Genomic DNA, 22655 nt, shown 5'->3' on the forward strand with positions numbered 1-22655 from the left:
TCTGTCAGTGCCCAGAATTAATCAGAAAGGACATCCGTATTTCAAATTCCTTCCAGTTCTGACTCATTGGTAGTGGCTGCCTAAAGACTGTGTTGGTAAGGATTTTAAGACCACACCTGGGTTCAGGGGAAGCTCACTATAATTGATTACCAAGATCTGCCTAGGGCATGGATTAGGAAATGTTTACCCACCTGCCAAATATTTCTGATCCCTAATATCAGGCCTAGATTAGTTTGCTTTGTGTTCAGATATTGGAGAGCTATCTGCTACATGTGGAAGATCAAAATGTTGACTTATAGTCCAAACCCTTCTAGAAATACTCCCGGGAAACCTTCCTTTCTGTCTGTCCTCTTGTTACCTCTGGCTGCAGGGTCAATGCTTTGGTCCTGCCATGAGGTCTCTGTTCATAACTTTGGAGTTGAAACTTCATTCAGACCTTCTGAATCTAGACTTTGTCTTTGATTGTGAATAATGTGTTTCTGATTGCCTGGTTTCTCAATCTGTGGAACTCCTATTTGCTTGAGATGAGAATTATTTTACTCCTAAAGGCTCTAAAATTATAGATCAGGAAATATTTGTACAACGTGTTCTGTGGATTAGGAAAAAAAATGCTCAGGTAGTTTTAAGAAGTATGCTTGGTTTGCACTGACATATTTCCAGCATGCTCATTACAATGTCTAAAGTTCTATGCCCATTCTAGTGTCCTATTGAACCAGCTGGGAGGGACAGATATGCAATATTTTAAAAAAGAAGTTCCAATTGGGATTATCATGTACATAATTTTGAGAAGAGTTAAGGACCATGGTTCAGAGATTGCTAGTAGTAGCTCTACTTCTGTCATATAGTGGAGTAATTCTTCAATGAAAACCAAATAATCCTATTATTTAAGTATTGTAATTCATGCTGTTCTCTTTGGATATGTGCAGAGGAATGGCCTATGGGTAGCATTATAGAAGACATATGCCTTTCTCTAAGCCACTACTCTTTTTCCAGCATTTTTTCCAAAGAAAATGCTTCAATTCTTTTCTTTCTCTTCTTGTCACCAACCTCCTACCAAAATACACACATATACACAGAGAGGAAGACCTATGAGACCCTCTGACCCTACTTTATATATCAAAGTCTACTTTGCCTTTGCAGAGAGCCAAGTGGTGTAAAGCTTGTCTCCTCATCAATGCATAAAAACAACAACAACAAAATTATATACTGGCTTACCTAGAAAGTTCTCCTGACAACAACTGGCTAAAAAGATCTGGATAAGCAAAGGATCTACAGTGTTTCTCAGATTTTGGCAGGGTAGATTATAACCTCCCTACCTGATGCATGCTCTTTTCCTGGTTGCATGCAAAAAAGATAGATAAGCCACAGGCCAAGCCTTTGTTTTTGTGGAAAACAATCTAGTCCTCTAATAGCTATTGCCAATATATAGCAATGAGACATTAACACACTTCACTAGACAAGCTAACTCCTACTGTGATACTACTCTACTATTTGCAGTGTTTCCTTGAATCATTTCAGCCATCTAAATAGAATTCCTAAAACCAGGGATTGTTCTCTTACAGCTCAAGTTTACTTCTTCCATCCTTGACCATGGTGCATGATTCTCATTCCAATAATCACAGGATTAGCAATGATAAAACAAGATAACCGTAATTTCCTGCATCTTTCTTCACAAAAGCAAAAATATATGAGGGCTGATGTTTCACAAGAAAATAAACATTTCTCACCCTTTATTCTGTGCTAACGAACTCAAGTGATAAGAAATTTCATGAAGATATCCCTAACATAATCAGAATGAATTCAATTTCCTAAGACAGTAAATAGTTATTACTGAACTCACTGCCAGATCTTTTTTTTTTTTTCCTGTTACAATGGAATTCTTCCACTTAAAATACTTAAATTGTTTGATCTAAACAAAAGTGGAAGGCTGTGATTCTGAATATTGCTAGCTTGGCAGTGATGCCTTTTTCTGTGATTTCTGTTGCATTTGGCAATCTGCCTCCTTCCACAATTTAAATTCCATGGCTTCATGTACAAAAGCTATTTTTAATTTATCACTCATGCTTCTCTAACCATATGCCTATCTTTAAGGTATGTGAATTTCCATATAAAATTCACTATTCCCGTTTGGCAATTTAGTACCTTTAATTGTGCCAATCAAGCATGTAAAACATCACAACTCATTGAGAGTATACAAAGAAAAAATACATGTCTTCTAAACTCTATGATACAAACCACACTGCTTGAAAACAGCTTAATTTTTCCTGTAGTTCAGTTCTATCAGCTCAAAGTCTTCTAGAACAACTGGAATCAGTGAATTCAATTCTTGAAACCCTGTACCATTTTCAGGGTTTTTTTTTTTTTAAGATTTTATTTATTTATTCATGATAGACATGCAGAGAGAGGCAGAGACATAGGCAGAGGGAGAAGCAGGCTCCCTGCAGTGAGCCCGATGCAGGACTCAATCCTGGGATCACAACCTGAATCAAAGGCAGGTGCTCAACCACTAAGCTATCCAGGTGCCCCTCATTTTCAGGTTTTTCAGTGAATCAATTTTACTATTGACCTTACTGAAAAGATTCATAATCATGACTAGAAATGGCTGGAAATGACAAATGAAATGGAAGACACTTGTATTATCAAACACCATTACAACAAGGCCCATCTATAAAACAATTGCAGGCTGTTCTATAATACTACATTCCCCAAGAATAAATTTACAAGAAAAGGATTTAATGTTTTTAACCAGTTACAAGGGGAATTGTGTTTTAATAAAAAAATAATTATTATCTTCATAGGCTTGATGATACACATCATTTCCCATAAAAAGTTCAATGGTTATCAACTTACCAGCATACATTTGGGAAATTCTTTTTCTTTTTCTCTCTATTGCATTTCACTACCCTAACTCATATTTTACTATTCCCCTGGCCCAGGGATAGATAGAAGCAATAAAATGCAATTCAAGTTGGTTTCACAGACAGTAAACATGCATTATGAATTTGAAACATACTGTTGGAAACATACTATGCTTGTTGAGCATGTATTTTAGAACTTCCTCTAAGACATTTTATTACTAAAACCATATCTGGAACCACTCACTGTCCTTGGTTTCAGAATTCTCCATGGTCTTATGAGATACTCATTTAAGAAAAGAAAAAAGAAAGAAACAAAAAAGCCCCCAAACCCACACAGTCTAAACTAATAGCTTCTGAATCAAACAATTTAGGTGAAAGGCATCTTCTCAAAACACCAGTCAAATGTCATTAATTATTTATATGATTATATGAGAATAAAAGTAACAATGAAAAATTCAGATTTGACTAATTCTTAGAGGCACAGACTTATGAATTTGTAGAGATTCCTACCTCAATCTTTGTTTTCCTCATTTACGGCACTAAGCCCTTGAATGTTTTAGAGACTTGTTCAAAGTAACATGGAATCAGGTTAGACTCCCTGTGTTCTAACTTCTAATCAAGCCATAACACCACTCTCTCCCATACAGCATGCCAGTTAGGGCTCTAGGTCTCAGTTCTGGCTTTAGCTGTACCACCCTGTCCAAGCTGACTTCACCGGATGAAGGACAACACAGCTTATTAAGATCAATATATTAGAACTGCCTAATTTGCATATACACAAACCATATCCAAGTGAATATAAAAGTCAGATGTATATAAATTTCATGTTTTATCAGTGTTTTAGTGTCACCTAAGTGGCACACAAAGCAACACATTAGGGCTGCCTAATTTACAGATTTGTAAAAATGCATAACTATGAGGGGAGCATCTATACTAACCATATCTAGGACAACATGTTAAGGCCCACTAATCTTGAATTTCCATAGCTTGATGACACTTGCTCTACTGCATACTGTCCCTCCCACTGCTAGAAAGTTGAATCTCTGGTATCACTCTGAATCACTTGATGTGATTAAGGTACATCTAGCTTTAGAAAGCCTAGGGTGGAATGATAACCAAAACCCTCCTATATTTATCCATTAAAAATAAATAAATAAATAAATAAATAAATAAATAAATAAATAAATAAATAAATAAATAAAATATGCAAACGGGAAACTCTAATATGTTGTGTCACTCACATGTAGATCCAATCCATAGTGATAGCCAAGACTGTCACTAAGAAAGGTAAGAGACCATCCTCATCCTAATGAAGGACTATGGCCTTTTCTTCCTATCCCAAGGAAACATATGTGTAAGAAGGGAGGGTGGGTAATGAATGTACAGGAAAGTTTAATTTGGATAGACTACACAATTTTTTACTGGATAATATCTTTCTCTATATTTTTTAAAGATTTATTTATTTATTCATGAGAGAGATATATATAGAGAGAGACAGAGACATAGGAAGAGGGAGAAGCAGGCTCCTCGCAGGAGCCTGATGCGAGACTCAATCCCAGAATCACGACCTGAGCTGAAGGCAGCCGCCTAAACGCTGGGCCACCCAGGCATCCCAATCTCTTGTTATATTGAATAATTCTATCATAAATTAACTTGAAAAAGCTGCCTCTGGTTGGTTTCCAGTGAAATGAACATAGAACAGTTCCCTGCAGGTTTTAGATTTCTGTAGCATTGTTGTCTAATAATTCAGAAAATAAACCTTCTCTCTATATACAATCAATTTGGTTTCAGTATTTACAAAAACAAACATATTTTTGAAATGCATGTTGTGGTGTGCATTTTCACTTACCTTTTCCGCTGACTGAGCAGTGCCAAAAAAAATGGGAATGAAGGCAAGCCACACTATACATGTCGTGTACATAGTGAATCCAATGGGTTTGGCTTCATTAAAATTTTCTGGGACACCCCGAGTCTTGATGGCATACACAGTACATGTGACCATGAGAAGAATGCTATATCCCAAGGAACAAATGATTTGGAGATCTGTAATGTCACATTTGAGAACTCCCCTGGCCTGCTCAGGGTTCATTGTCTTATGTTCATCATAGTCTATGATGATGTTGGGTGGATCAACACCAAACCAAATGAATACACCTAGAAGCTGAACTGATATCAAACTGGAAGTGATTGCCAGCTGTGACGTCGGGCTTATGAGTCTGGGAGCTGTCACTGATTTCTTGCCTTGCTCAAATATGCGATAAATCCGATTGGTTTTTGTCAAGAGGGCTGCATAACTGATGCACATACCCAAGCCCAAGAAAACTCTCCGGAAAGAACACACTGCCACATCTGGTTTGGCTATCATCAGGAAAGTGATAATGTAGCAAAGAAAGATGCCAGTCAACAGAACGTAGCTCAGTTCCCGCCCAGATGCCCGGACAATGGGCGTGTCATTGTAGCGGATGAAAGTGGCCATGACAAATATGGTGGCAATGATCCCCAACATTGCTAGGAAGACAGGGATGACGGCCCAGGGGGAATGCCACTCTAGTTTGATGATGGGGATATCCTGGCAGCCAGTTCGGTTTTCATTGGGCCTCTGGTCGTAGGGGCAATGTTGACATGTCATCTCATCAAACTGGTACTGGTAGCCGTCGCAAGGTTCACAGGTCCAGCAGCATGGAGTTCCCTTCTGTGTCTTCTTTCTTTGCCCGGGCTTACAAGGCAGCGTACACACTGAGGGGGGAATCTCCCGGACTCCTTTACCCCACTGCATGTCCTCTATCTGCAGCATGAGAAATGAGAAGGTATAACTGGCAGGTTAGTTCAGAGAAAAAGGAAAGAATAGAATAACAGTGATAGCGGCATTTAAGACTTGACAATTAAGGAACTATCCACCTCTTCCATCCCCCAGTCAGTATGAACTGTAACTAAGATTTGACCCCAACCATTCCATCCTAGCATCCTTACCTCTCACCACTATGGAATGTGCCAAACCTGCCTGGTTCTAAGGATTCCCGTGGCAACTATTAAAAATACAAATTCCCATTTCTACCTTAGACCTGCCAAATAAGAATATGACGAAAAATAAAAAGTAGGGGCAGCCCGGGTGGCTCAGTGGTTTAGTGCCGCCTTCAGCCCAGGGCATGATCCTGGAAACCTGGGATCAAGTCCCATGTCGGGCTCCCTGCATGGAGCCTGCTTCTCCCTCTGCCTGTGTCTCTACCTCTCTCTCTCTCTCTGTGTGTGTCTCTCATGAATAAATAAATAAATAAATAAATAAATAAATAAATAAATAAAGTTTTAAATAACTTAAAAATTAATAATTAAAATAAAAATTAGTAAAAAGACCTTTGGATCTTTAACAAATGCCCAGAGGAGTCTTATGATTAGATAAATAGAAATAAAAATCTTAAGTAATGTGAAAAGTTTCATGCATCTCCCTTATTAGCTTTGAAAAAAATTGTTTTAAAATTATTGTGGATAATATTACAATGCTGACCATCTTCTCTAAAATTCTGTAGGCATCACTCCCATGGTCAAAGAGAATTTTTGAAGCAAATTCAGTCTATTATTTATCATTTAGAAATGACAAGGTTCATTATTGAAGGCTATAATGGTAGTCAACTCTAAGTGATTAGGAAGCATTTGATAAAAAAAGAAAATAATATGGCCTGGAACATTTCAATATTGGCCATGTACCTATTTGGAGATGAAATTTAAAAATAAAATTCTATATCCTAGAGGAGGATGAATGTGGATTTGCTTAATGAAAATACTGGTTTGGCAATTCATAGTCAACCGTGTTCTGAGAAATAATATCACTAGAAACAAAGAAAAGGTACTATTGGGCTGAAATTGCACTGTAGCAGAGATCTCTCATTTGCCAGCACAGCATCTACTCTTCCTCCTTCCTGACATCAGCTCCTCAGATCTATTTCCTATGTGTTTGCTGTAAGATGCGAAAGTTCCTGGGGAGCGGTGGAGGAGAGGTTTGTTTACATGACCCAGTCACGGCCAATTATTGTGTATTGCACCATTACTCAAGCTTGAGCACTCATCAGGATCACTAGGAAGATTCCTTATCACCCCGTATGCTGGGCCTGACAGTAGGATCTCTTGATTGTTTGGGTTGGGACGGGATCTGAGAGTATGTAGTTCTAACAAAATTGTAGGTGATGTTGCTGGTGGTTCTCTAGGGACCATACTTTATCATAAACAGATACATTCCAAACTCCTAGGCACAAAATATAGGTCAGGGATGGAATAATTATGGAATGGAAAGAAATTTAAGTTTACTTTTACTAAGATTACATAAAATAAACATCTTTTTTTTTTTTTTTTGCCTGGCAGTTTGTAGGATGTAAGGATGTCAGTGCTCATGGCTATAAGAAGGAAGGGATTTGTAAGAGAGAGAAGTCAACACAGAGGAAAAGGTTACTGAAAAAGAGAAGGAGAAGAGAATGATTACTGAGGAAACTGCATGAGCTACTTGATATAGGCATGCCTGAAGCATGATTCCCTAGACCTCTCCCTTATGCAAGACAGGAAATTCTGCTATGCTGACACACTTTCAGTGGCATTTCTATTACTTGCAATCAACAGTCTTGAAAAACATATTTACTAAATAAATAATTGCAGCATCTACAAGTTGTAAAAGGTGTACTTAAGTCAGCAAATTAACTTACATAATAAATTCCAATGAACACATTTAAGTGACATTCCCAATACCTCTTTAATACAGTTGGACCAAAAACTGGTTAGAAAAATACTGGAAAATCTGAGGCTTTTAAAAACATGTATAATTTTAAGAGATAAAGGGAAAGGAAAATTAATTTATTGCTCTTGGAAGTTTAGCACTATATTAAAACGTGATGCAATGTGTAGCAGGGTGTGATACTTCCATCAAAACTTCAGTGAAAACTATATTCAAAGCCTAAATCAAATGTAGGTAAAACTGTTGGGGGAAATGGCTCAGAGATTAAGCTTCATAAAATATAACCTTCTAATTGTTGAATTTAAACTCTAAGCAGAGACCCAAGAATCTTCAGATGACTCGTGTAAACTCATTTGCCTGAACACAAAGCCTAAGTCAGCACTAATAAATCTTACTAAATATAAAACATAATCATCTCTTTCTCAACATCATCATTTTTGAGTCAGTAAGTCACTGGCAGCCATCCCAAAGTCATAAAATTAAGGAAATAATTTGTAATAAGAGAGAAAAAGATATACATTAGCTTTACAAATGTCAAATTGCAAGAAGTTGGAACCTAAAAAAATGCTATTATTAATACAAATGTTTCCAAATGTCAAATTAAAAGGTCCTACTCATGGTTAATAAGAAAGATTAACCAAAAAAAAAAAAAAAACCTATAAATAAATTTCATTAGCTAAACTTGAAACTGCCTGATTCCAACACTAGTAGATAGTAATATACCATATGATTAAACTTGATCTATGGGAATAGTTGTGGGCTCATACAAATATAAAAAGAAATTATCATTATCTAACATTTTATAGCCTATGTTAAGTGTTGTCAGCTCACTATTTTTCTATCCTAGGAATAAAATAAAATACCCAGCAATGCTGAATAGCTTTCCCCTCCCCTCCTTAACTTATCCAAATATATATAAGAGCTGTAACCACAAACATTACATTGACTGATTACTTAATTTGTTTTCAATTTTCATTTAAAGTACATCTCAACTCAGTTTAATTGTATATATTACAGCAACAAAGTTGCATCTTGCAACAAATGAACAAATGTCTAATTTACTTGTTTTTCAACAAAAATCATTATTGAAAATACACTGTTGAATAAAGATACCAACTAAACTTTAAAAGTTCTAAAAAAATAAATAAATAAACTTTAAAAGTTCTAGTGAGAATTTTTTTTAAATGATACATTTGATTTATCTTATACCCATCCACACAAACTCAGTGACTTGTTTCATAAGAAATAGTCAGCTACAAACACCCATGGGTACTTATTGAAGGGAGAATAATCATTTAGGGTTATGAAAACTCAAGTATAATGTCAATTTTCTTTGCTAGAGGCTAGTAGGAATGTAAATTTCAATTTTCTTTTGAATGCTGCAACAAAACCATGTTTCAGTTAGGTGGAAAGCCAAAGTTAAGATGCAGAAAGATTAGAAAAAAGGGCTAGGATGTTTACTATAATCTTCTTTAGAAGATACAGTTCTAAATTCTCTGATAAGGATGAATTTCCTACCCGGACACCAATGTTTATGGGTACTAGATACTGGATCTGCTCAGTAGCTGGCTCATGGGGAAGAGATGTTGAAATCCTAGCTGTTAGCAAGAGAACTGTATCGATGGTACTGCCAATTAACACCGTGTGTGGCACATAGATTATGTTGATAGGTAGATCAATGGTTTAGGAAAGAGATAATATATAGTTCTAGCCAATGAAAGCAAAGGTAAGTCTGATGTAGAGTACTAGCAAAATATTCTCCATTCTTAAAAGAGACACAAAAAAGAGATATACTATATTTAGCCTTTGAACTTTGATGTGTGCAAATGTAATATATGGAGCTGCAGCAGCCAATCTTTAACCATGAAGAGACAAGAAATTGGAAAAAGCCAATATACTGAGGATAGAAAAAAGATAAAAAAGAATTTGTGTCGTTGATGATGTTGAAATAACTTCTAGGCCCAAGATGGAGCCTTTCCTTCCCAAGGTGCCATGTAGCAAACCATACTTGGATAGGTGTCCCTGTAAACAGGCTCCACTTGGCCAGACACAGACTGTATTCAGTCAGCCAGTCCCCCAAATGCCAACTCAACTCTAAGCCTTCTCACCTCAAACAAGATTGATTATATGGCCCCTGCCAATCAGGTATTTTCTGTTTATCTTTTCCTTGTTGTTTAATTCTTCATCCTATAAAAAGCTCTCTGCCTTCCACCCCATTCTGTGGTTCTCTGAGAGAAGACTGTCTAGTTCATGAAGTGCTATAAGTCAGTTTGTAGCATCGAAATTGTCATTATTAACCATTCTTTAACCGTGGCATAATGATGTCAGCAAATTAACCATCACATGTACCACTGTATTCCTGAATTTCGAACATGAAATGATGAACTTTCCTTAGTGGGTGACCAATATTTCCTGGACGGTCTACTACTTGCAATGAAACATTCTAACAAATACACTTTTTCTTAATTCCGCATCTGGTATGTGAAGATCTTCTGAGACTATTAGACAATTAGCCAATAATTCAAATTCCAACAGGGAAAGTAGGTAGCTCCAGAAAGAAAAGGGACTTTTGAAACACGGGTGATCGGAAGCACTTATTTTGTCTCCTGGGAATGCTCCTAAAAGAGAGAAGTAAAGCCCTAGACTCCAAACATCAACTGTGACTCCGTTGCTTCTGGCTCAGAGAGAAACAATGGAAAAGCACCTGTCAGCTAAAGTTCTCTAGCACATGTGATTGGCAAAGAAAAATTGGGGTCTGGCTCTAGTAGAGAGTTAGCTACTCCACAGGGAATGTGCAGGCCTTATAATCACTGGAATTTTAAAATAAAACCAGACTAGTTGCTGTCTTACTGCCAAATGCAGAACTCAAACAGAGATAAATTTTTTATAAACATGGTTTGGTGCATCATTTTTATCTAGAAGAGATCTGTTCTTTTCCCCACACAGACATTTTCTATCTAAAAGAAAATTTTGTCACTCCAGGGATATTTTCTTTAGTGAAAATCCATTTGCATGCTTCCAAAGCTTACTCTGCAGATCAAGCTGGCTGGTGCTTTTGTTGCATAATTCTCTACAGTATTGTTATTATTTTTTAACTTATTAAAACCCTAATAGAATGAGCTAATTTTAAAAAGAGCTTTCTTATTAAAACACCATTTGTTCATTAAAATACATTTGTCTTAATTTATGGAAAAGGGGTTTTAGAAAAAATGCACAGAAATGTTGAGTTTTTGATACTACAGAAGAGCCAGGTTTCAGTTGTAGGAGGGAGGTGGAGTGGGCAAGGTGGAGGGGTTACCAAGAGCTTCACAAGGAATTCTGTAGCAGCACTCAGTGCTGCAAAAACACTTATTCAGGGGTGCCTGGATGACACAGTCAGTTAAGCGTCTGCCTTCAGCTCAGGTCGTGATCCCAGAGTCCTGAGATCCAGCTCTGGATCAGGCTCCCTGCTCAGCGGGAAGCCTGCTTTTCCCTCTCCTTCTCCCATTCTATGTACTTACGCTCTCTCTCTCTCTCTCTCTCTCTCTGTGTGTCATATAAATAAAATCTCTAAAAAAAATCCACTTACTAATTCAGATTCTATCTATTCAAACTTTGTAAGAATCACTTTTTAAATGTACTCTAGGAAGAAAGTGGCTCCCCAATATTGTTAGGAATGGCTTTTTTTACTATGGCCAACCCTGGGCATCCATGGAAGGACCCAGAGCTTCATCTCACCGTAAAGTCCAGGATGTAGATACATTTATGCTGTTTTTAGACTTTACTTTGACTTAGGCCAGTGGTTGCCAGACTTGCCTGTAGATATGAATCACTTGGGGATCCTCTAAAATTTTCAAATAGGCATCAGTGTGTTTTAGAGCTCCTCAGGTGAAATGTAGACAGATTGGGGGACTATTGAACTATACTTTCTGAAGGGCTGAGGTTTGGAAAAAAATCTTTGTGTTGTTCACAGAAGCTATTGACCACAGAGAATTGCTTACCTGGACTACTATTCTCAACCTGATGACGTAGTATCTCTGATGAGTCTGAATGAGTGACAGAAATGTTCAGTGATACTCTATTATGATTTCATGGGAAAGTATGAAGTTGTAGTGAAATTACATGTATTACATATTTGCACAGCCAGTAAAGTCTCTAGACTATGTCTTATAATGCTATTGCCCAAACAACTTAAAATACCTATGACAGCAGAACATATAAAGTAAACAAATGACGTGGGTGAGAGTAAGACATTTCTGCTCCCAAAACAACCAAGTTTAAAGGAACACGGTACAACTATGCATACTTATAAATATGTGTTAAATTATACATCAAGAACAGATTTCATAATAGTTCTGCCTAAATGATCTGCATTCACTGTTTCAATGCCTGCATTTCCCTCAAATACAAACAGTGGGGTGGGTGCTTGTTTTTAAATGTATATAATTAAAACCTCCAAGATTAACTGAACAGTTTGCTCCTAAGGTCAATCTAGGTTTATTATTCTTTATGAAACTCTACTACAAGTAAGTACTCTTGAAACTCTACTAAGTAAAAGGGATGACTATACTTGGTCTCAGCACTTCCTTCCCCCACCCCCCCCACCAGCCTTATGTGGAACCCTCTGATTTTTTTAAAGTTGACGCCTTTCAAAAGATATCCTGTGTTTTCTGAGGACCAAACAATGCACATCTGCTGACATTAGCTAGCTGTCACTTTCTGAAACAATATCATCACAAGAGGAGCCATCTCCTTAAAATGTATATGTTAACTACAAATGACCACTTATCTAATCGCCCTCTGGAACACAATTCACTAGAAGATGCTTACCAATCAAAGGTTATAAATTTCATCTTGTTCTAATTACTAAATGTATTTGTGGTTTTTTTTTTTAAAGATTTTATTTATTTATTCATGAGAGACATGGAGAGAGAGAGAGAGAGAGGCAGAGACACAGGCAGAGGGAAAAGCAGGCTCCATGCTGGGAGCCTGATGTGGGACTCGATCCCGGGACTCCAAGATCACGCCCTGGGCCAAAGGCAGATGGTCAACTGCTGAGCCACCCAGGCATCCCTAATTACTAAATACATTTGGAATATTTTTTAACACCCATATTTAACAATAATTAATAATGTAAACATATTCATATGGATGTCTCAAAAAATACCACCAATTACACTTGTTTAAAACTGAAGTCATGATCTGCTCAGGGATTGACAAACTACTGCCCATGGGCTGAATCCTGCCCACTGACTGTTTTGCAAATAGAGGCTGGATCAGAACATCTTGGCACTTGTTCATTTACTTTTTGTCTATGGCCCATTTTATGTTAAAATGGCAAAAGTTGAGTAGCTGTGGATGCATGTACCACAAAGCCTAAACTATATACTATCTGGTCAAAGATAGAAAATATTGATTGACTCAGATCCAAAGAAAACAAAAGGACAAAGCCCTCCTGCATGGCAACCTTATCTGCCCATAAACCACAAGTTTTGTCATCTGCCACACCTTCTGTGTCCTTGGACTTTCCTTCCTTTGGCCCCTCTACCAACAACTCACGTAGGTTTTACCTCTTGAAATGAGGTTGAAATTAATTATTTCATATGGCAAACTACATATTAAATACAGGCATACCTTGATTTATTGTTCTTTATTTTATGACCCTTTGCAGGTATTGCATTTTTACAAATTGAAAGTCTGTGGCAACCATACACCGAGCAAGGCTGTGGGTACCATTTTCCCAAGAGCATTTTTCACTTCATGTCTCTCTATCATATTTTGGTAATTTTCACAATACTTTATATTTTTCCACATTATTTTATCTGTTATTATCTGTGATCCATGATCTTTGATCCTACTATTGTAATTGTTCGGGGAGTACCATCAACCAGTGCCATACAAAATGGCAAATGGCTTTATTTAATTGATAATTTACTTATAAATTATCATTGATAAATAAATCTTGTGTGTGTTCTGACTGCCACATCAGCCGTTTCCCCATGTTTCTCCCTCTCCTCAGGCCTCCCTATTTCCTGAGATACAACAACACTGAAATTAGGTAATTACTCTGTGATGGCCTCTAAGTGTTCGAGTGAAAGGAAGATCAATGTGGCAAACTTCATTGTAGTCTTATTTTAAGAAATTGCCAGCCACCCAGCCTTCAGCAACCACTACCCTGATGAGTCAGCAGCCACTGTAAGGCAAGACCCTCCCCATCAGCAGAAAAAAAAAATACAACTCAATGAACATGCTAATATTTAACATTTTTTAAATTGTATTTAAATTCAATTTAGTGTTTATAATACACTATATAATACAACTGTTTTTTGTAAGTGCATATTATACACTGTATAGCACACTGTATAATACAACATAGTGTATTACTAGTTTCAGGGGTAGAATTCAGTGATTCAGCAATTATATATAACACCCAGTGCTCATTATATCAAGTGCCCTCCCTAATGCCCATGACCCAATTACCCCATCCCCCCACCCATTTCCCCTCCAGCAATTCTCCATTTGTTCCCTATAGTTAAGAGTCTCTTATGGCTTGTCTCCCTCTGTTTTTATCTTATTCTATTTTTTCCTTCCTTTTCCCTATGTTCATCTGTTTCTTAAATTCCACATATAAGTGAAATCATATGGTGTTTGTCTCTGTCTTATTCTGCTTATCATAATACCCTCTAGTTCCATCCATGTTGTTGCAAATGACAAGATTTCATTCTTTTAGATGGCTAAGTAATATTCCATTGTGTATATATACTGTCTTCTTTATCCATTCATCTGTAGATAGACGTCTGAGCCCTTTCCATACTTTGGCTACTGTGGAAATTGCTGATGCTTAATATTTTCTAGCAATAAAGTACTTTTTAATTAAGGTATGTACCATTTTTAAAGACATAGTGCTATACTGCATGCTTAACAGACTATGGCACAGTGTAAACATAGCTTTATATGCACTGGGAAACCAAAAAGTTCACCTGACAATCTTAATTGTGATATTTGATTTATTGTGGTGGTCTGGAACTGAACCTGCACTATCTCTGAGGTACACTTGCTAACTTATTGGGTGCTACACCCTGTTTTAGTTGTTGGGAACAAAACAGAAAAAAAAAAAGTGCCTCAGAAAAATGAATCCTCTTTTCTCATCTTTGGATCACAGCTCTTCTGTGAAATCTTCCTGTGGAATTTCCCCACCTCTCTTTCCTCCTGGCCACTTCCCAACCCCACTAGCTATACTAAAGCCAGAAGGATCCTTTAGCATGCAGACTTGATCATGGCACCTTTATGCTTAAGCACCTCAGTGTCAGTGACATCTTGCCACAAGACATCCTAGATGATCCTGCATAATCCAGCAGGGACACACATCAATTGGCTTTAGCTAGGTTCCTACTCACTATCCTCAGTGAGTATGGGGCTGCAATATGCTGCTCTATGATTCTTCAGTTCACTGAATTCTTGCTCAGGAGTTCCCTACCCAACCAGAATGGATCCTCCTTTAATAAACTCTAAAGATCTCCCTTTAAAGAACTTAACCCAATTTGTCATTATGCAAATATATTACTTCATTAAGGTCTCAATTTCCAGTTTCTATGTTAGCTCCTTGAGATCAGAGCTTCTGTCCACTTTATTCATTTGTTGGAAACTCAAACTCTGGGAGGAGGCTCCATAGCATTGTTAGATTGAATGGGTGAACGACAGTGTGAAGGACAGAAAAGACTGACCAATCCTCTAGAAGTGATTTTCCTTAGCCAAAATTTGAGTTTAATTGTAACTAGAAATGAGAGATCCCTAATTGGGGTGTGCCTGGGTGGCTTAGTCAATTAAGTGTCTGCCTTTTGCTCAGGTCATGATCTCAGGGTTCAAGATGGAGCCCTGAGTTAGGCTCCCTGCTCAGCAGGGAGTCTACTTCTCCCTTTCTCTCTGCCCCTCCCCTCCTCCACTTCCTACTTCCACTCTCTCTCTCTCTCAAATAAAGAAATAAAACCTTAAAAAAAAAAAAAAAAGAAAAGAAAGGATCCCTAACTACTTATATGAGTCTCATTTGTTTTCCGGTCATTTACTACATATTTATAGAGTGAAAATTTACAGTGGAAAAGTCCTTGGCATTTTCTTCAGGGAAGAAAGGGAGTTAAATATGCAGCACTGAACTCCTGGGTAGAGGGGAAATGAACACAACAAACACATCACAGAAAGGAAGAAAAATAAGTCATGTATGATCAGCAGCCAAGGACAGAACTTGAATTGAATAGATCCTGTATCACCAGTTAGACCCCAAGACATGGCCTTGACTACATCTGTTTGTAATCACAAACCTTTATCTTAACATTTTCCCTAAGCTCTTCTTTTAGGCTTTCACTGTAACTCAGACCAGTGAAACTCAAAACCACCAGGTGATGGCAACTGCCCTGACGAGATCTACCTTGGATCCAGACCACCTAGACTTTCTGACCTAAACCTGACCCATGCCTGCACAGATGGACCACCTAGTGACCTCCTGAATGACCTATAATTCCCTTTACCTCATTATAATACTAAAATCTCTGCCCAGTGAAGAGCCTCAGCCTCAATCACATAACATACTGTATATGCATAGGCATGTTTCCTTGAGGCACCTGTGTGACCTTATGTCCACCTCTACATAGGATGACAGGGCTTCCTGATCTAAATATTCATCCTAACACTAAACAAAAGGAACTTATTCATTGTCTCTCAGGAAGCTATCACTTTGGAAGCTATTCCCTGTGACCTCCTTATTTGCTGCAAATGAAAGGTTTTTTTGTGGGACAACTTAACCTAGTGCAGTTTCTGACTCACCACCAAGGAGAAAACTCCTGTTTCATTTGCACTTGACTCTATAAACAGAAAGAGTTAGGGGTCCCTGGGAAAGTGAAGACAAGGCATAGGTTTCTTGACGTAAGAAAAGCCATTTTAGGGGTCGCCTGGGTGACTCAGTCAGTTAAGTATCCATCTCTTGATTTGGTCTCTTGAGCCAGCTCAAGATCATGAGATCGAGGCCCTCATCCGGCTCTGCACTGAGTGGGGAGCTGGCTTAAGATTCTCTTTCTCCCTCTGCTCCCATATATGCTCACTCTCTCCTTCTCAAAAAAAAAAAAAAATCATTTTAGACTCCCAGCCATCCTGTAATCTATCCCTGATCAGTACTATTTGCCCAAAGCACATTTCTTGCAGAACTTCCTGGGATACATTGAAATTGTGGAATGATAGAGCCCAGTAGATAATGATTTTAAGGGAACAACAGAATGTTAGAACAGCCACTATCAGGCTAGGAGATAACCTAATCATATCAGGGACAATAAATCAGTGGTAAAAGTCCCAGTTTGGTTCAAAAGTAAAGATTGACCTGATGTACATTCTTGAATTATCTTTGTAAGATTCATTTTTTTTTATCTTTGTAAGATTTAAAACCTTTTGAGCACTCAAATACCAAACCAACTAAAGCCAGAGAATTGATGATGTTGACCCTTCCTGGATCCTGTGACCTTGACTTGGACTTTGTCACCTTAAGATGACTTTTACCCCAATTCTATGCTGAACTGCCTATCGTGCAAGCACCCTTAGTTTAAAACCTCCCCAATTCTATTGTTCAGGAAGACACTGCTTTGGGAAAGATCCCCAGTGTGCTCCTTTTTCTTGCAGGTAAAAACCCTACCTTTTCCTATTCTTTGCTTCGACATCTCCCAAGAGTCAAACCCAGTTTCAGGTAATAAATTTTCTCTGAATACCACTTTCTGCATTAGTAAGCTTACCTACAGCTCAAAATAGAAAGGGCATGATCTGGGAAGTCAGACTTTCCTGGGTTCAAAGACAGACCTCATCACCTCCAGACATTGTACCCAAAGGCAAAGGCAAATAGGCAATCCGAGCGTCTGCCAAGCTTATCTGTTCTGAAGACTAAATGAGATAACATGTCTAAGGAATTAGCATGGTGCCTGACACATCATAGCTGCCTGAATAATTGTCATTAGAATATTTTATGCCTTCAATGAGCCACTTAATCCACGTAAACAACCCGAGGATGGCCATTCCCAATTCTCCCTACACTCTTGAGCACTGATTCTTCCAATGGAGTATCACCAGTGATTAATGCCACTGGACCAATTCAGACTCAGCATCAAAACCTGAACACATCATTCTCCTTCCCTTTTTCGATGTCACCCACACCCTCTGGCTTGTCTTGGTATACCAGAGTAGTTAATGTGAGTGTTGGACTCAGAGGGACATGTGCTCAAATACTAAGAGGAATCTTGGCCAAGTCATTTATATTCTCCAAACTTTATTTTTCTTAATCTTTGAAATTTAGACAGTAAGAGTACCTCCTTGACTTACTGAGAAAATTAATACATGTGACACACATTGTTTTACACATGGTAAAACTAAATGAGTTATATCCATTCAAATCATTATGATTAACAATAGTCTTCATTTTTGATACCCCTCTCCACCTTGCATCCCTCAAAAAATAACAGTTGCAAAGCTTGTTTCAGTCTTCTGTGAACCCCTTTTTGTCTTTGTCCTCAATGACAAGGATCCACTAAAATTACCATTACTGTGTTCTCCTAACTGCTCTCTCTGATTTTAGGCCATCCCTTTCATTTCTTATTCTTTTACACTGGTATTTCTCTTTATAGCAGTTACAATCTGCAGTGAAACAACTAGGTATTTACTTCTCTGTCTCCTTCTGCTCAAAGAGAGTACATCTGAGTTGTTTCCTTATGCTTGCCTTGTACCTAGAAGGGTGGTCCAAAGAGACTATTTGTCATGTCAGGGCCAGAGTGCCTTCTTGGAAGGTGAGTGTGGGACTAGGCACAGTGGATCCAAATCCACTGCCCATTGAAGGCAGTGCAAACACCCCATTTTGGCCATCAAGTCCCTCCCAAGCAGACCCCTGACCTTACCCTCTCCAGCCTCATCAGCATTCACCACCCCAACATCCTAAATTCCTCTTCTTTTTTTTTTAATTTTTTTTTCTTGCTTATGCTTCCCTTGAATACCCTCTGATTCCCTATTTGCATTATCCAGTTCACACCTGTCCTTTAGCTGTCATGCTTTCTCCTAATTCTTCAACAACTGGCTTAAATACCCCAAATATTCCCTGATGCCTCTGCGCTATAAATACCCTCTCCCTTTGTTGACATCTCATACCTTAGCATTTTGACCTGTACTGTTCTTCTACCTCTTACACTTTGAAAACCAGAGCCACCACATATTTTTTTTTAAACCCTCCAGAGCCCAAAGGGTGGATCAGAACCAGAGTAAATTCTGTCCCAAGAAAGAATTCCCAGGATTAGGATGTAAAGAGATGAGTCGTTGGGGGAAGGAGGGAAATGGCTTCTTGTTATGCCCTTGAACGCTCTGTGTTCTTCCTTTCTGTTTGAGCCTCCCAGCTCTGACTTGCTTAAATATGACAAAGTATACAAGCAAGAACAATAGAAGTCCTCATATCACTGCTACTAAATCTTCTTTTCTAACCAGACAGCTTGCAAATTGCTTTTCACCCACTCACCTGGAGTGAGTCATGCTCTCTGCCAGGTAAGTGAGGAAGGATGCTGATCACTCAGTTTACCATCTGACACAAAAGGGGCTTTTGATTTTCCTTTTTTTTTTCTTTCCTTTTCTCTCCTTTCTATTTTTGTTAGCCTCTGAATCTCTTGCTTCCCTTTTCTAAAGGAGAGGAAAGAAACTTTTTATACAGATTTTTAAGGATAGTTATCCCACATTTCACTCTGATGAATACTAGCCTTGTAATATATTCTTTTGAACATAGGAACACCAGTCCCCCACCCCCACTGCCTCTCATTAAACACTGACATGTCAGGAGGAGTCATAGTACAGTTTATTAAGGACCCTGAGAAGTTTTGCTATTAAAGAGAGACTATGTTTTGATTTAAGCCAATGGCTTCTAATTCGTTTGAGTACAGAACAAACATTCTTTACTCCTCTGTAACACTGATTATCTCAACATCCTGCAGAATCTGTATCTGTCCAATAACACACAGTGTCCATAACACTATGGAAGACAGTGATACTGTTTTCCTGGCTAATACTTTGGGATTCTAGCATCACTTTTCACATCTTTTCCCCTTCTTGGTCATGGCAAGTCAGAGAACATGAACTGGATTATCAACTGTAAGGATGTTAGCTAGATCATCTTTGGCTTCTGTGAAGCTTCATTTCCTCACCAGTAAAATGGAGTTAGGTACTGGAGAATCAAGTAAGACTGTACACAGGAGAGTGTTTTAAAAGACTTAATATTGAATTAAGGTAAGTAATTTTATTTCTTCTAATTTTTTTTCATTAGAAAGAGAATAAGCTATTATTTCATGCAGTCTTTAGTTTTCTCTTTTTCAATGCCTTCACACCTTTGACCACATAGCCCTGCTAACTGGCATGTCCTCTTCCCTATGCAGCTTAGCAAGACTGAGACAAATACGAATTCCTGGCGAACACCAGGCAAGCCAAACTAAAAAGTTAGCCTCCCTATTACAAGGAAATGAGTTACAGCTCCCTACAAACTGAGCTTCAGTTAGTATTGCTTTTAAAGCATATACTTTCCAATGATAAATTGGAAATTTATCTCTTTAACAGACACCCCCACAATAATCCAAGGCAACAACTCAAATAATTGGAATTACAGGCCCAGTTGGCAGCTCAGAAGATATGGAAGTGACATAACTGGGTAAAAAAGCCTTTTGGTATCCTTTGTACTACATCTAAGTAAGTAGCCACCTATTGCTACTGAATTCTGTCCCATAAGGAGTTTTGCAGAAGGCTGTTGAGATGTTAGACTATTTGAGAAATGGAGTCTATGATGTCACAAAAGTCAAGTCCACAAAGCTGAGAGACAAGTGGCCTCTAAACCAAATAGGATATGTTGTTCTCTCCTAAATTCCTACGTTGAAGCCCAATCCTAATGGGATGATATTAGGAAGTGGGCTCTGGGAGGTAATTATATCCTTAAGCTGAGCCATCATGGATGGGATTAGCATCCTTATAAAAGAGATCCCAGAGTGCTCTCTCATCCCTTCAGCCCTATGAGGACACAGTGAGAAGACAGAGATCCCTGAACCAGAAAGCAGGCTGTCACCAGGCACGAATCTGCTGATGCTTTGAGTTTGGACTTACCAGCCTCCAGAACTGTGAGAAATCAATTTCTGTTGTTTACAAGCTACCCAGTGAATGATATTTGGTTATAATAGCCTGCACAGACGAAGACAGCACATTTGTTTATTTTTACATTGAGAAGTTAGGTTATCTTCAGAAAGTGCAACAAATGAAGTGTTTATATGATTCAGCTTATCTTTCCAGGACTGCTAGACCACAAAATAAAGGGATATGAAAAGTACTTTTTCATCATGAGAAGCAAATACAAGACCAAAGAAACTATGATGTCTGGGAAGGATCTTTCATAGAAACATTTTGATGTAGACATGAGTGGTCTTTAAATCCTCTTCCAGACATCATCCCATATTCCTCCTCTCTCAGAACTCCAAGGCCATTCACTGAGATGTTCCTGTGCTCATGCACTGCATTAACCAATGACTATACAGATATGAGAAATATCTATTTCCTTTTTCTCAGTTGGATTTTGGTGTCATGGTGGAAAATTGGACCTAAGTGTCACTAAAATCCAATGTAACTCAAGATACAACTGTAGCCCAAGTGGTTCTTTGGGTGCCTTTTCTAGAATATTGGAGCAGAGTCTTTGGATGAATATGTGCTCTTTAGTGGGACAAGATGGGGAGAAAGCATTCAGGAAGAGTGAACAGCTTGAGGAAATGCAAGAAAACATGAAAACATTTGATTGAGGGATGGGGATGAGGATGAAGGGCTATAAGTAGTTTAAGTTGAGCTGAAATCTAGAGTGCAAGGAAAGAAGAGAGAAGATAATGTTAGAGATAGACACAGGCAGGCATCAGATCATGGAAAATCAGTTTGCTCCTAAGTGATTCAACAACTATTTACTGGCTACCCAGTATGCACAGAGTGATGTTCGATAGGATATGGCTGATGATCAAGTCGGGTAAGATTCCTTACCTCAAGGAGCTTAAGTTAGGAAGACACACAAAGCAATAATACAACAATTAAAATATATACTATAAGTGTTAAGCAGGAAATAAATAATATGCCAATGCAAGAATAACATGGGGGCAGCTCCTCTCAACAGACGAAACAGAAAAGGTGGATTTTTAAGCTATGACCTGAAAGGTGAGGACACAGCATGGGAAATAACAGGGCAACTGCAAAGATCCTGAGGCTGACAAGACTGGCATGTTACGGCGGTGGCCCTCAAACTTGAATGTGCCAACAAGTCCCCTGGGAATCTTATTACAAGGCAAATTTTGATTCAGTCTTCATGCAGTGGGCCTGAGATTTTGCATTTTTAACAACCACCTGGGTGACAGTGCTGGTCTGGGGAAACAAAATGTTAAGAAACTGAAGTCAAGACTGTGCCCAAAGCTTCGTGGTGAGATTAACACTGTCCATAAGAGTGGAGAGGAAGAAAGAGGTCCGCTCAGGTCTATCACAGGTCCCATTGGGAAGGCTATGGTTACCAGCAGGACTACAATTTTTTCTCTCCTGTAAGAGAGTGGTGGGGGAGGGTGAATGTGAGGGCATCTTCCAGGAAAAAAATAAAAAAGAAAAGAAAAATTACTGAGTCAAATTTCCTTTTTCTAACAACATAATCCCTTGCAAACAAACCAATGTAGTTTAAGATTATTATCTATGGAATGTTTGTAGCAGGATGTACCTAGCCTGTGTGACATTACTTATATTAAACAAACCTGCTGGCATCTATCAACTTATATGGTATGATTTCCTAGAAAACATCTTGTAAGCTCCATACCCATCTAGGTTCAAAATAATGATATATCATGTCCAAAACGGCTTTTCTCTATGTAGCCACATAAATTATTTACAGACTTAATTTATTGCCCTGAGTCAAAAGTATGACCTGAAGGTAAGAAAGGACCCAGGGAGTGGCATTGGGACTTCCAGATCTCTCCCTACTTTACCTGTGTCTCATAATTATTAGAAAATCAGGTGCTCTGACAGAGGGGAGCAGTAAATTTACTCAG

The 22655-nt window shown here is 38.3% G+C and overlaps 1 protein-coding gene across 10 annotated transcripts in view; it reads right to left on the minus strand.

Annotated features, from left to right (window-relative positions):
• Positions 1-22655, minus strand: part of GRM7 (glutamate metabotropic receptor 7) — an 836468-nt gene that overhangs the window by 149788 nt on the left and 664025 nt on the right. For all 10 annotated transcript variants that reach the window (XR_013357466.1, XR_013357467.1, XR_013357464.1 and 7 more), the window contains exon 8: positions 4708-5643. Coding sequence is in view for 6 of the 10 variants with exons in the window: in XM_077857985.1 (XP_077714111.1) it covers positions 4708-5643 (936 nt within the window). In the remaining 4 variants the exon portion in view is untranslated. The remainder of the gene's footprint in view (positions 1-4707; positions 5644-22655) is intronic.

This window comes from Canis aureus, chromosome 19, assembly GCF_053574225.1.
Source record: "Canis aureus isolate CA01 chromosome 19, VMU_Caureus_v.1.0, whole genome shotgun sequence".
NCBI classification, from domain to species: Eukaryota; Metazoa; Chordata; class Mammalia; order Carnivora; family Canidae; genus Canis; species Canis aureus.